The sequence below is a fragment of the Micropterus dolomieu genome, linkage group LG12 (genome assembly GCF_021292245.1).
Source record: "Micropterus dolomieu isolate WLL.071019.BEF.003 ecotype Adirondacks linkage group LG12, ASM2129224v1, whole genome shotgun sequence".
NCBI classification, from domain to species: domain Eukaryota; kingdom Metazoa; phylum Chordata; class Actinopteri; order Centrarchiformes; family Centrarchidae; genus Micropterus; species Micropterus dolomieu.
Window position 1 is genome coordinate 30,811,978 of NC_060161.1, and position 13,830 is coordinate 30,825,807.

At 40.9% G+C, this 13,830-nt stretch overlaps 1 protein-coding gene and 1 long non-coding RNA gene across 2 annotated transcripts; both read left to right on the top strand.

Moving 5' to 3' along the window:
* The first annotated feature begins 421 nt into the window (after positions 1-421).
* LOC123979899 (sialoadhesin-like) lies at positions 422-3,347 on the top strand. The gene is made up of 4 exons (XM_046064009.1): positions 422-704; positions 1,199-1,438; positions 1,991-2,110; positions 3,280-3,347. The coding sequence occupies exons 1-4, from the start codon at positions 422-424 to the stop codon at positions 3,345-3,347; spliced, it is 711 nt and encodes a 236-aa protein (XP_045919965.1).
* A 206-nt stretch (positions 3,348-3,553) lies between these two features.
* On the top strand, positions 3,554-5,389 carry LOC123980384. The gene is made up of 2 exons (XR_006827483.1): positions 3,554-3,635; positions 4,911-5,389. It is a non-coding gene; the product is annotated as an uncharacterized LOC123980384 (long non-coding RNA).
* Positions 5,390-13,830: the final 8,441 nt, after the last annotated feature.

Consider the following 13,830-nt stretch of genomic DNA (forward strand, 5'->3'; position numbering starts at 1 on the left):
ATTTATTCTGCCATTTTTTGGCATCTATCTTCTCCTGTACCGTTTGTCCTACAAACTTGGTTTCAACTCTAAATTGTGCATCTTCTTCATGAGATGGGTGCAATTACCTGTGTAGCTAAATATCTGTAATGGTTGATTTTGTATTATTATTTTTATGCATTTAAAAATGAATGGGAGCTGCACATTGCACCGACATGTGTAGCAATCGCTAAAAATAGCTGGCAGCTCTCACACGCATATTCTTAAGGAAATGCCCATTCTATAGTTCAAAATAACATCCGTAGTGAAACAAGGAAACAACAAGATGTAAAGGTGACAAGCTTGCTGAGTGTCCACACAAGTGCTCCTGTTTGTTCACGTCAACAAAGTCATGAAAAGTTTGCTAGAGGTGCATTTATGATTAAAGTCTCACTTTGGCACCATGTGTCTGTTTCTTGCAGCCGCTCTGAGCGTCCTTCCCAACAGATCCCAGTTCTTTCAGTACGAGTCTGTTTCTCTGAGCTGTGGGCAGCAGGGAAACACTTCTGAGTGGAGCGTTAAGAGGAACAGATCCAAAGACAGAAATGAAGAGTGTCTCAAATTCTGGGGAAGAAAAGATGAATCACACTGCTTCACATTTGACCTTTACCCATCAGACACTGGAGTGTACTGGTGTGAGTCTGCAGCAGGAGAGCGCAGTAAAGCCGTCAGCATCACAGTGACCAGTGGGTTTAAACATTTTCCTCCATACGACTTTCTGTGAGCGACACAAAAGGGTTGTTGTCACCGTAACTGACCAAGGCTTATAGTTTCTGACAAGCTATTTGACAATTCTCAAATGCTGGTTGGGGGCACCTAGTTCAAGAAAGACAATCTGTTGTACAGTCAAAAGTTTCTAACAACATTATTTTTTATATTTTCGCAACAAGCAGCTTCTTGTGGTGAACCAGACTGTCTTTTCTAAATAGCATTTGATAGACAGAGCATGATGTTATGAGGCCACAGAAGTCTCAACCTGCCTCATGTTGAGTTATGAAATTATTGTATGGATACAACACTGTGCCTTGAATAATTGTGTTTGTATGTCCCACAGTGGACGGCATCAACTGATCCAAGTCAAAAATTACACTGGCAAGAAACAATGTTATAAATGATCATGTGTAGATTTCTTAAAGCTTTGTGAGCTCAAAACTTCCTTGTATTTCTGTCTGTCCCTGAGGTGGCACTGTGATCCTGGACAGTCCTGTCCTTCCTGTGATGGAGGGAGACGATGTGACTCTGAGCTGCAGAAACAAGAACATCTCCAACCTCATAGCTGATTTCTATAAAGATGGGCGTCTCATCGGGAGCAGCTCTACAGGAAACATGACCATCCACAGTGTCTCTAAATCTGATGAAGGACTCTACAAGTGCAAATTCTCTGGAGCTGGATCACCAGACAGCTGGCTGATTGTCAGAGGTGAGATAATAAGTTTCATCTGCTTACAAACAACTGTTTTATTTTCCAACTTCAGGCGATGTAATGTGCAGTAAAATATGCACAATATACCCCAAAATGTACCGCTAGTTTGTTACATATCTGAGTTTAGATACCTTTTATTTCAGCATACAGTATTTATGGAAAGTCATTCAGCACTATTATTATGAATACTTCAACAATTGTGAAAGATATCAGCATATACACCACGTAGGATTATAATGTTTTGCAGGAGAACAGCTTACCTTCTATAGTATTGCATTGTTTTTCCACCTTTCATCAGATGTCTACAGCCGTGCACCTGCTTGGTGCTATTTTGTAAATATCACTGTGAAACTGATTTTCACTCTGTGATCAGAGGTTTATCTTGCATTTGGTCTATTTACGCTGTTTTGGGGAATTCAAGAAGTTTAAAATTGGGACATGGCAGCCACGTCATACTTACAGCCTCCATCCTTAAAGTCTTAACATATGTATGTCATTTGATTGGTTTTAACTTGTAGAATGAAATAAAACTCAGTAATCTCCCTGCAGAGGCAGCAGCTCCTGTAACGTCTGCCTGCAGTCTGATCCATCATGTAGTCGTAGCGAGTCTTTACCTGCTGTTCACCATCGTCCTGGGACACATAATAGACAGAAGAAAGAACAAAAGAGGTGAAAACTAACTCTGATGGTTTTGTTTTGGATGTCCATAGTTTCTGTTTCATTCATTCTTCTTCTCTCTTTTTCCTTCTTTGTGTTTCTTCTTCAAGCAGCACATCAGCTTGTTGCAGAGGACAGAAACCATCATGTCGTCATGGAGGTGGAATAGATTGGACCACACACAGATATAATAATGTTTATACATGTGTCTGTATTATGTTTCACACGTGTTCATTTCATTTCATGCTCATAAAAGAATAAATGCTTTTCTGTGTAAAGAAGTAGCCTGTGACAAACTGACTGGCAATTGTATTCATATCGCACATTTGATTACAGTTTGACTGACTGTTTTGTACATTAAAGTGCACACAGCAACAAGTAAACAATATTATAATAATTAACATACAACAAACACAGACAACCACCCACTTTTCACACAACCATCCCACAGACACACAAACACACAATAACTAATCACAAGCCTGAGAAAACAGACATGTGGACACAGCTATGACAGAACTCAGATTATCAGCTGGTTGGTTCCAGAGAAGTAACAAGAGAAGCTAAAAGCACCTTCAGCAGATCTGGAACCAGTTAGAAAACCACCACCTGTCAGACATATACTGGGCAGCCAAACCATTAAGTTTATTTTATTGTGTTTTTATTATGGTTTCATTTTCATGCATAATTAAACACACCAGAGAGAGAGAAGAAAACATCAGCTCATCAATACAAAATCAATAATTGTATTCAGCACATGTGAAAAAGAAAAAATAAACAAATAAATAAACTTTTCATGGCTCAGATGTACACACTTAATGAACTACACACTCAACACACCCAGAACTGGTAAATTTAATGTAACTTTCATTTAATCTTATTTGTTTATTTGACACAGGCAGTGCTCATATCGGCAAAGTAACTCTAAATGAGCCAGAGTTAGCTCGACAGGCTAAGTTGTCCCTGGCCAGTTACTAAAAAGGCAACCTAAAAAAAGAATTATAATTCAATATTAAATTATAATTCATATGACTTATTACAGTCAGCACATAAAAGCTATGTACAGCCTACAGAATAATAAACAGGTATTGTGCATAACAATAACTAGGCCTACCCTGCGAGACAGTGTTTTCAGGACAGGAATAGATTTTTCCTGTATGACAGGAATCTCCCATTCCCAGCTGCATTTGAATGTAGCATCAGCCCGTCTAAAGAGCTGTCCGTGGTGCTGAAACCCAGAAACCCCTGAACGTCTTCTCCGCCCTCATTAAATATTCAGATTTTCCGTCTCGTGCCGTCACGTGGGATCACGTGAACCCATCATCATTTATATTATTAATCTCTAAAAAGCACCACGAGAGCACGACGAGAGCGTGCTCGAGGAGGCTCGAGTGTGGCGGAGGGCGACGTGATAACGTCACAGAAAACGTGACGCCACGCTCTCAGCCGAAGATCGTTTGTGTTCGAAAGACCACCGTTACCACGGCAACACAAGAGAAACAGCCAGCTTAGAGCCGCCCGGCGAGACTGTTTTCAGGTAACATGAAGTGTTTTAACACAAATATATGAGACAGAGAGAAACAAAGCTGCTATGTTAGACAAAAAAATAAATAAAGTAGGAAGCTGTCAGGAACTATAATCATCTTCTGAAACCTCAATGTGTTGACAGCCTCAGTTTTCTTTGTGGGATATTAGCAGATTACAGAACAATAGATCAATTTAGATTCAAATTTAAAAGGGAAAAATACAACATGACATTATAAACACAAGACAATTTAACGTATATATAACGGCTACACTATATTAATAATGTAATAATGTAATGTAGGCTACATTACACTGTTTTACAGTTAGTGGTTGAAGAAGTAGTCCTGCAAGTCATGCATTTAAACAGTAGACTAGGCTACTTAAAAGTAAAAGTAGCCTAGGCCTACTCATAGTGCGGCAAAATGTTCCCTGTCAGTGTTTCACTCTTGTATCTGATGTTTCTGGATTAATATTCCTGCCGCATTACATATGCCTGGCCTATGTTACATTTTGCTGCTGTAGATGTTTAAGGTTGAGCTATTAACTCCTTTGTCCTGCTGGGTAGTTTAATCTATAGAAATGCATCATGGTCTATAAAATCATCAAGTGTTTATAGCACCGCTGTCCTGTGAGGACCATAAATCTCTGAAAGTAGAGGTATTTTTATTTATCTTAAGAAAGAGGAACAGGAACTCTTCATCCTTCAGTTTATCAGAAACATGCACTTTTAATTTTTGAAGTAGGCCTGCTCAAATAAAGAAGCCTAGAAGTAGCCTACCTCCAAATTATAGGCAGCTTACATCGACATGTGGAGTGAAAAAGTTGGATCGATGGCAACAATGAACAGTTCAACCACAGACTGTAGAGTTCAACCAGCAGCTTTTTATGGTTAATGCCATGGGAAATAACAAACTGTTATTATTAGCCTAAACGCTGTTATTTTAGTTTGCTATACTGATCAAAATGATCTTCTCCTTTTTCTTCTATAGTAGTAGTACAGGAGGCTTACTGAGTCCACCACTTTCTGCGTTCTTCCTCCGATGTTCCTGCAGGCTGCAGACTTGTTTACCATTTGGGTGATCCATCTCATCATAACTAGACGATCTTTGTCTCCCTCTCTCCCTCTCTCTCTCTTCCTTTCTCTCCCTCCCTCTCTCTATCTCTCTCTCTCTCCCTTCCTCTCTCTCTCTCTCTTCCTTTCTCTCCCTCTCTCTCTCTCCCTCTCTATCTCTCTCTCTCTCTCTCTCCCTCCCTCTCTCCCCCCCTCTCTCTCTCTCTCTCTCAGACTGAAAATAGATCCAGCTGGGTTTGGTCTGGCCACCATCGGCTTCACCACTTTGACCAAAATAAAGGGACAAGATCGACGCCTGGCGACCGTTAACCGGAGGATTTACCGCCGTTTTTTGGTGTCTCAACAGCCTTCATATACTTAAAAAAAAATCTTATTTAGCCTAGGCTATATATTTTTGTTTTTCTTCCCGACCGAAGTGATGTCTGTCGCGGGGTTGAAGAAGCAGTTCCATAAAGCCACCCAGGTAAGGAGAGACCGTGCAGTCTGTCTGTTTATGTCTGTGTTGGCTGTCTCATTCCCATTTCATACATAATCTCTTCTTCTGATGCTTCATTTCGCGGGGAAACCGTTAGATTGATGGCGCATGATGTGAAGTAAACATTGCATTTTTCTTGTGATCCATTAACAATTTTTAAATGCACTAATATCACTAGAAAACGTGATTTTATCTTTAATAAACGCATTAAATTCTGCTTTTATTCTTCTATTTAAAGCGCCATTTGCATTTTGAGAACATTTACATGCAAATTGGAGATATATATTTATGTTCAGATTTTAATTGAAATTAAGCTGTTTAAATCACATTAAACATAAATGTAACGGGGATTTCTGGAAAGAATACAGGCTGTTGTCTCGCGGTGTTTTAGTGCGGGTTTGCGTGCAAAAGCGGGGTATACCCCCCTCACACACACCCACGCACACGCACGCACGCACACGCACACATGTATTATGTAACGGTATGAGTTGAAAGTGTGTGTGTGTGTGTCTGAAGAGCTGATTGGCTGTCTGCACACAGCAGGGAATTCCCTCCATCCTCCTTTTTACATCCCTCTGTTTATCTTTATCTTCCCGACATCCCTCCATCACCACCCTTAGGCTATGTCCTTTCCACCTCTCCATCTTCCTTATTCCTTTAACTGTAGGCTAAACATCCATCCCTCCATCATCCCTCCATCGTTATGGCGCTCTGCCTTCCCTCTAAACTTTCTTCCATCCCTTCATCTTCTTTTATGAGGCATTTGAACATGCTTCCATCTCTTTTCATTCATCCACCATTCTTGTAACCAGTCCTTCATCCTTCCATCATCCGCCTCTCCATCTTCTTCTATCATCCTTCTATACACGCATCCCTACATCTGTCTTTTCTCATTTCCCTCCATCCGGCTAACTTCTTTTATGGTTCCTCCACCTTCCTCACATGCCGCCGTCTATCTTCATCCATCCGTTATTCTTCTAAGTAGTCCATCTCCATTTTCCTTCTTTTCGTTCTGTAGTCATCCCTCCATCATCCTCTTTATTGTCCTCTGTTTACGTTACTTCCTTCCCTCCATCTGTACATCCTTTCTGTCAGCCCTTCATCTTCCTTTTCCACCTGTAGTCATCCCTCCACTAATTCCCTCTAAATATTCCTCCATCCTCCTCTACATCATCGTCATCAGCATCAGTCTGTCCTCCTTTCTTTTCATCTCTCCATCCTTACTTCATCTTCTTTTTGATGCTTCTAAATATCCCTCATCCTGTCTCTTCATCCATCCAATATTTTAGTAACCACCTGTCTTTCCCTCTGTAGTCATCCCTCCATTATCTGTCCATCTAACATTTCTTCTACCCTTTCATATTCCTGTAACATAATTTCAAACTTCCATTCCTCTGTCAATTATTCCTTCATCTTCTGTACATCCCTGTTTTTTCATCTTGTCTTTCCTTCCACTCTTTTGTCATCCCTCTAAACATCTCTCCATCATCCATTCATCCTATTTTATGATGCCATCCCTCTTTCTTCTCTACATCCCTACATCCATCTTTAGTTGTCTTGCCTTTTCATCCATTCATCATTCTTGGAGCCAGCCCTCCATCTTCCTTTTTCTGTCTTCTATTCACCCTGTGGTCATCCCTACATCATAAACATCCCTCTATCCTCCCTTTCTCTTCTTTTACAACTCTTTTATTATGCCTCTTAACATCCCTCCATCATCCCTGTAAACACCCCGCTGTCGTCCCTCATTCACATCCCTCCATCACTCTTGAATGCCACTCCTCCATCTTTCTTTTCCTGAAATCACACCATCCTCTCTGGTCGCTCGTAACATCCCTCCATCCCTTTTTATAATTGCCTTCTCATCCCTTCATCTCTTTATGGCGCCTTTCTGTTCCTCAATTTTTTTCTTTAAGTGGTCCTTTCCTTCCTCCCTTATCCCTTCCATCTTCCTTTTTCTCTATGGTCATCTTTCTTGTTCATCATTCCTTCATCATTTTTACATCCCCCATCTTTCTTTTAAGCCTGCAGTCATTCATCTGTCTTCTCTCTAAGCATGTTTCCCCCCACTCTGTCATCCCTTCATCATCTTTCCACAAATATTATAATCACTTTCATCACTTTATTTTCCATTTTCCTTTTAGTCATCCCTCCATCATCCTTTGAGACGATCTTCCATCATCCTTTTCCTTTAACCCTCTTTACATCCTTCCATCCTTCCTCCCTCCTGTCTTCATTTTCATCTTTCATCCATTTGTAAACATCTGTCCACCCTTTATCTTTTCTGTTGGAGCATCCAGCCTCACCCATGTTGCTTTCATCTTACCATTACCCCTGTAAACATCCTTCCATCTCTCCATCGACCCTCCATCACCTATCCTTCTATCATCCTTCATCCTGCATCAAACTTTGACATTTAGCAGCCCGTCCTCACCAGACAAACAGCCCTAAAGGTCGATTATGCAGCAGCTTATTATGACCCATATTTACATTTTTAGCCAGGAAGAAGTCAGGTGACGTAGAGCGAATAAGTCTGTGTCAGGAGGTGGTGACCTGGTTTTAACTGCCTATTACTGTCCTTTCATAATGTCAAATTTCTGAATGAACGTAACAACAAAAGTGCGGGTATGAAATTCAAAAGCAGCATCTTTGAAACATCACACACTTTCTTTTGTAACAATCAACATGACGCTGACCTTTTCCTTTCAGAATAAAACAATAGACGCTGACATGAGCGAAAACAGAAAAGTGATTCATGAGTAATGCCTTTGACCTTTTTATCCTCTCTGCTGTTGGCTGCTCGCTGATGTTGAGCGTGAATGCGAGATGAAGGCAGATAGAGTTTAACGTGACAGACAGAAAGACAGACAGCGGAGTGAGACTGACCTGACGTCTGTTCACTCCACCCAAACACATTACACCACCTCCTCCTGTCACAGCTGTCGACTGTAAATACAGTCTGCAAACCTTTTTGTCTACAGCCACGTGTGTGAAGTCAGTGGAGTGACCCTTTAAAATTACTGCTGCAACTAATAATGCTGCGACTGCTTCATAGTTTATACTATGGCTACTAAAGTTAACACTTAAAAATGGTGTAAAACCTGAAAGCATAAAAGCTTATTGATTTAAAAACATTAGTTGAAGAAATTGGTGTTTATGAAGACTTGTAGAGAGAGTTAGTTGCATGGACACAGTTTTGGATGTGCAAACCTGTTGGCTCTGTAGGGGAACTTTAATGTCAGATATCTTCATCTGAGCATAGATCTGTTCACCACTGCTACACAGTCTAATTCTAATTCCTGCTGCGACTTCAGTCAATGATATTCTCATTTATGGACATCTTATTCCACTAGAAATTAATAAGAGGCATGAATGTTAAAGAATTTGACACTGTTGTGACCTGGCTCAAAAGGCCACAACAAAATCAGAATCAGAAGGAGCTTTATTGCCAAGTAGTGTTTTACACATATGAGGAATTTGCTTTGATAATGAGGTGCTACACGTAGACAAACATGACAGAAATAAATGTAGAAATGTAGAAATATGGAATAAACAAAAGCTATTATTTAAGAATAATAAAAGAATAGACAAAAATATTAAAAGTATTTGCAGAGAAAGAACAATGTGGCAGATATATATGCATTACTCTGGTTTGTGTTGTGCAGACGTATTGCATAGGAAGAGAATATTATGTACATGAGTATATAAATATAAAATAAAAAACAACAACGATTAACAATTAACAAGAAATATGTGCAGTATGCCAGGTTTGTGCATAATATGAAATGAAGTAATATTTAGACGTGCAGAGACATTTGCGTTATTTTTAAGGGGGGGAGTGTCAGTGGGGGAGCTGGGCCTCGTTTATGAGGCTAGCTGCAGACGGGAAGAAGCTGTTTTTGTGGTGAGAGGTTTTGGTCCTGATGGATCGCAGCCTCTTGCTAGAGGGGAGATTCTGAAACAGTTTGTGTCCAGGGTGGGAGGCGTCAAAGTGATGGAAGATTGCAGCCAATCACCTTCTCTGCTGAGCGAATGATACGCTGCAGCCTGCCCTTGTCCCTGGCAGTGGCAGCAGCATACCAGATGGTGATGGAGGAGGTGAGGATGGACTCAATTATGGCGGTGTAGAAGTGCGCCATCATTGTCTTTGGCAGGCTGAACTTCTTCAGCTGCCACAGGAAGTACATCCTCTGCTGGGCCTTTTTGATGATGGAGGTGATGTTCAGCTCCCACTTGAGGTCCTGGGAGATGATGGTGCCCAGGAAACGGAAGGAGTCCACAGTGGCGACTGGCGACTCACACAGAATGATGGGGGAGGGTGGGGCTATGCTATTTCTGAAGTCCACAACCATCTCCACTGTCTTCAGAGTGATGAGCTCCAGACTGTTCTGGCTGCACCAGGTCACCAGATGGTCGATCTCCCACCTGTAGACGGACTCATCCCCACCAGAGATGAGCCCAATGAGGGTGGTGTCGTCTGCAAACTTCAGGAGCTTGAAAGACTGGTGACTGGAGGTGCAGCTGTTGGTGTACGCAGAGAGACAACCTTGAGGAAGAGAACGTAGCCTTGAGGGGAACCGGTGGTGATGGTTCTGTAGTCAGAGAGATGTGTTCGCATCTTCACGTGCTGCTTCCTGTCTGTCACAAAGTCAGTGATCCACCTGCAGGTGGAGTCAGGCACGTTCAGCTGGGAGAGCTTGTCCTGCAACAGGGCCAGGATGATGGTATTGACAGAAGAGCTGAAATCCACAAACAGGATCCTGCTGTAGGTTCCTGGGGAGTCCAGGTGCTGGAGGATGTAGTGAAGGGCCATGTTTACTGCGTCGTCTACAGACCTGTTGTAGGCTCTGTAGGCAAACTGCAGTGGGTCCAGGAGTCGGTCTGTGATGGATTTTAGGTGGGACTCAAAGGACTTCATAACCACAGAGGTCAGGCCAACTGGTCTGAAGTAATTTAGTCCAGTGGTCCTTGGTTTTCTGGGGACAGGGATGATGGTGGAGGCTTTGAAGCAGCCTTAAAGATGTCTGTGAACACCGGAGACAGCTGATCAGCACAGTGCTTCAGGGTGGATGGGGAGACAGAATCAAGTCTAGCTGCTTTGTGGGGTTTCTGCTTCCTGAAGAGTCTGTTGACTTCCCCCTCTGACATGAAGAGGGGGGGGGGGGTTGAGCTGGTGGACTGGGACTGGGGCTGAGCAGAGGAGTCACAGGGGATGGTTTCCGATTGGCTCTCGAAGCCGCAGTAGATGACGCGAAGCAACACAAAGGAGGTGAACCATATCTGCACAGCTGTAGGGTCGACATGCATACAATCACTGACTTGGTTTAGGCACACACGCCTGTGATGGTTAGGGTGAGGGGCTTCAGGGAGCTGAACGCGTACTTACCTAACAAGTTACTAGCTACACATGCGCCTCCAGTCTACTCTGTGTACGCCGAGGTTGTCTCATCCAATCCAAACCTTTCTAAAGATTCCCAGCCAAGAGGATGAAGGTTTTTTTTATTATTTTCTTTTAGTGTAAGCTTGATCAAAAAGAAAAAGAGGAAAAGAGAAAAACAAAACTCCTAACCTTACATAAAGTCTGAAATGTGGGAGTTTTGTGTCTCTTGGGAAACGTGCAAACGTCAATTTAGCAGCATCATCGAGCTAAATATGGACAAATTATTTTGACCATGCTTTAACCTCCACTCACTGTGTTGTGTTTGAAACTGTGAGTCAGAATCAATGAAAATGTAATTTATTTCACACATGTGACCCTAAGAGCTTCACTGACGTCGTTAAAAACTGTAAAAGATCAACAGGAGGAGGAGGGCCGTTTTCTAAAGAATCCTGTCTGTCTTTTGTCCTGACTGTCAACGGGACACATTCCTGCACATTTGTTGAAAATGTCAGATGAAGCGATAAAGAGAGGAGATGGTGTTTATTGATCCCTGAGGGGGAAACCAGGTCACTGCAGCAGAACAGAACTGGAAATAAAGATTAAAAGTACAGCGGCAGCAGAGACAGAGCGCGTCCTGAAGGCTCAGACAGCTCCAGGGGACAACATGAACTGTGAAACAGCAGTGGTGGAAAATACATTTACTCAAGTACAAATCTGAGGTACTTGTACTTCACTTTTGTCTTTACTTTTTTATTCTACTTTTCCACTTCAGAGAGAAATATTGTACTTTTATCTGACCGCTTTTCAAATGTGAAGATTTCCTTTTAATTGTTCAGATCATTTTGATAAATGTGTCAGTAATGTTGGACTGTTGGTTGGACACAACACACATTGTGAAGGTCTCACTTTGGGCTCTGGAGTAAACGTGACGGCATGTCTTGATATTTACAATTATAAACAATCGATTAAAGGACAAAAAAATCAGTAGATGAATTCATGATGAAAATAATTATGAGCTGCAGTCTGATACAAAATACTTCAAAGTTAGCTCCACCTCAAAAACTGCAGCAGTAGACTCCTGCTTTTACATTAATGCATGAGTAAAAATAATCTAATGATATTGTATATAATAGTACAGTCGCAGGGAACATTTTACTGCACAGAGAACTTTTACTTTTAATAATTTACTTTCATTTTTTCTGAATACATTCACATATATTTATATAAGTGTCCTTTTCAGTGCATGACGTGTACTTGTAAGGATCTGAATACTTCCACCACCCCTGGTAAAACATCCACTCTACTGTAACCTGCTAAAGCAATTCAACTTTTAATATTTTCTAAGCCATCCAGCAGAGACGTATAAGGCTGCTCAGACTGCTGATCAGAGTCTGTGCTCTTATCGAATTGTTTTATGTTTTCAGGGATTTAACTCATGTGGTAACAGCAGGAAGGGATGTTGCAAATACAGCAAAATGCAGCAGTACATCATCAGTAGAGTTTTTGTGTGTTTCACAAAATTAAATCGTCATTTCTGACACCAATTATGATTTACCATCGTTACAATATAAAAATTATACCTCAGGCAAATGGCAACAAATCTATCTATCTATCTATATATGTATATATATATATATATATATATATATATACATATGATTTTTATTAAGTATCTATCCATCCATCCGTCTTCAACCGCTTATCCTGCGTACAGGGTTGCAGGGATGTTAATGTAAAATAATATTATTATTGATGTTATTGTAGCTGTTGATTAAATAAGTAAAATCTGAAATAATTATTCATTTAAACATTACAGCCAAAATTCTTTCTAAAATAAATCTTTTTATTTTTATTCATTTTCAATAGTTTTGTTTTTAAAGTAAGACTTAAGAGTCTTCGGCCGTGCTAACCGCTCTGTGAGGCTCTTGTTAGGCACAGTGGTGCTTTGAGCTAAATGCTAACTTAAGCATGCTAACAAGACATTTGCTAATGAGCACATAACATACTATAATGTAACATGTTGGTTTTTCATGGGATGTTTCCTTTCCTTTACATATAGAGATAGAAATGAATCATAGATGGATCACATACCAGTTAGATATTGATCACAAATCCAGATTCTGTATTTTTTCTCTGTGTCACATGTTTGAGCCGACGCGTGGCGTCTCTCTGAGGTGAGATGTCAACAGTAAGAGGGTGAGCAGGCGGGAAGCAAGGCCTGAAATAGATCTGTGAATCAACGGAAGGCAGAAAGAGAGGGGGAGTCAAACGGCACGAGACGTCAGAGACCGGTAACTCTGGAAACCAGGAAGGGAGGGAATCTGTCCGTCTATCTGTCTATAAATATATGTCTCTCAGTGTGAATTGAAATTTGAACCTGATACATTGTCTCTCTGGTGTTGATTAACCATTAAGACGTCGGCCGCTGTGATGTCTACGTGGTTTATTCATGCCAAGCAGAGCGCGGCACACACACAAGTAAAACAGACCTGTAACGGGGGCAGCGTGGGTGGATGCTGTGTAGCAGAGGTGATGGATAATTACAGATGATTATGTGCAGCGCTGCCACAACATAACTTCTAAGCATTAGAAAGTAATTACAGGTTAGAAACTGTAATTTGGTGTAAAAAATAACAACAACATTAAGAAGAAATAGCCACAACCCTTTAAATTCAAAGGTACAGTGCTTCATTCTGAAATTAAGACTCATGTGGGTATAATTTGGTTCCTTCGGTCTAATTTATGTTGTTGCTTGTTTTTCTCCAAAGTCAGACTTAATTTCCCATCAGGCTGTTTCCTTCACTCTTTCCTCCTGCCTGAAGAGGAACAACTTGTTCAGTCACTCTTACCTTTTTTCCACCATCTGCTATACCCAAACTCGTAAACAAAACTTTTATTCTGATAAAAAGGGCTCCTCTTTCTTTCTGTTTTGTGCTGTAAAGCAATCCAGCAGATTTATCTCCAAATCCTGGACATTTCGCTTTAAAATTCACATTAGAAAACACAAAACAGTGTTTCCCCCAGGATTTTGTGAGACTATGGTGGGTGGACCTTGGACCCTCTTGGGGGTCCAAGAAAACTTTGTTAAATACAGTAATCTAGTACACTAAAGGCAAGATCTGTGAATAGTTTTGCACTCTAGTAAACAATTTGATCATAAAAACATTGTATATAAATGGTAATGGACACATGTAACATGTTTTAAACCTCCTGTGAATATTATCCAATTTATCTTGTTTCCATACATTGTGTTAACACCTTATTTTGAACAATTCAAT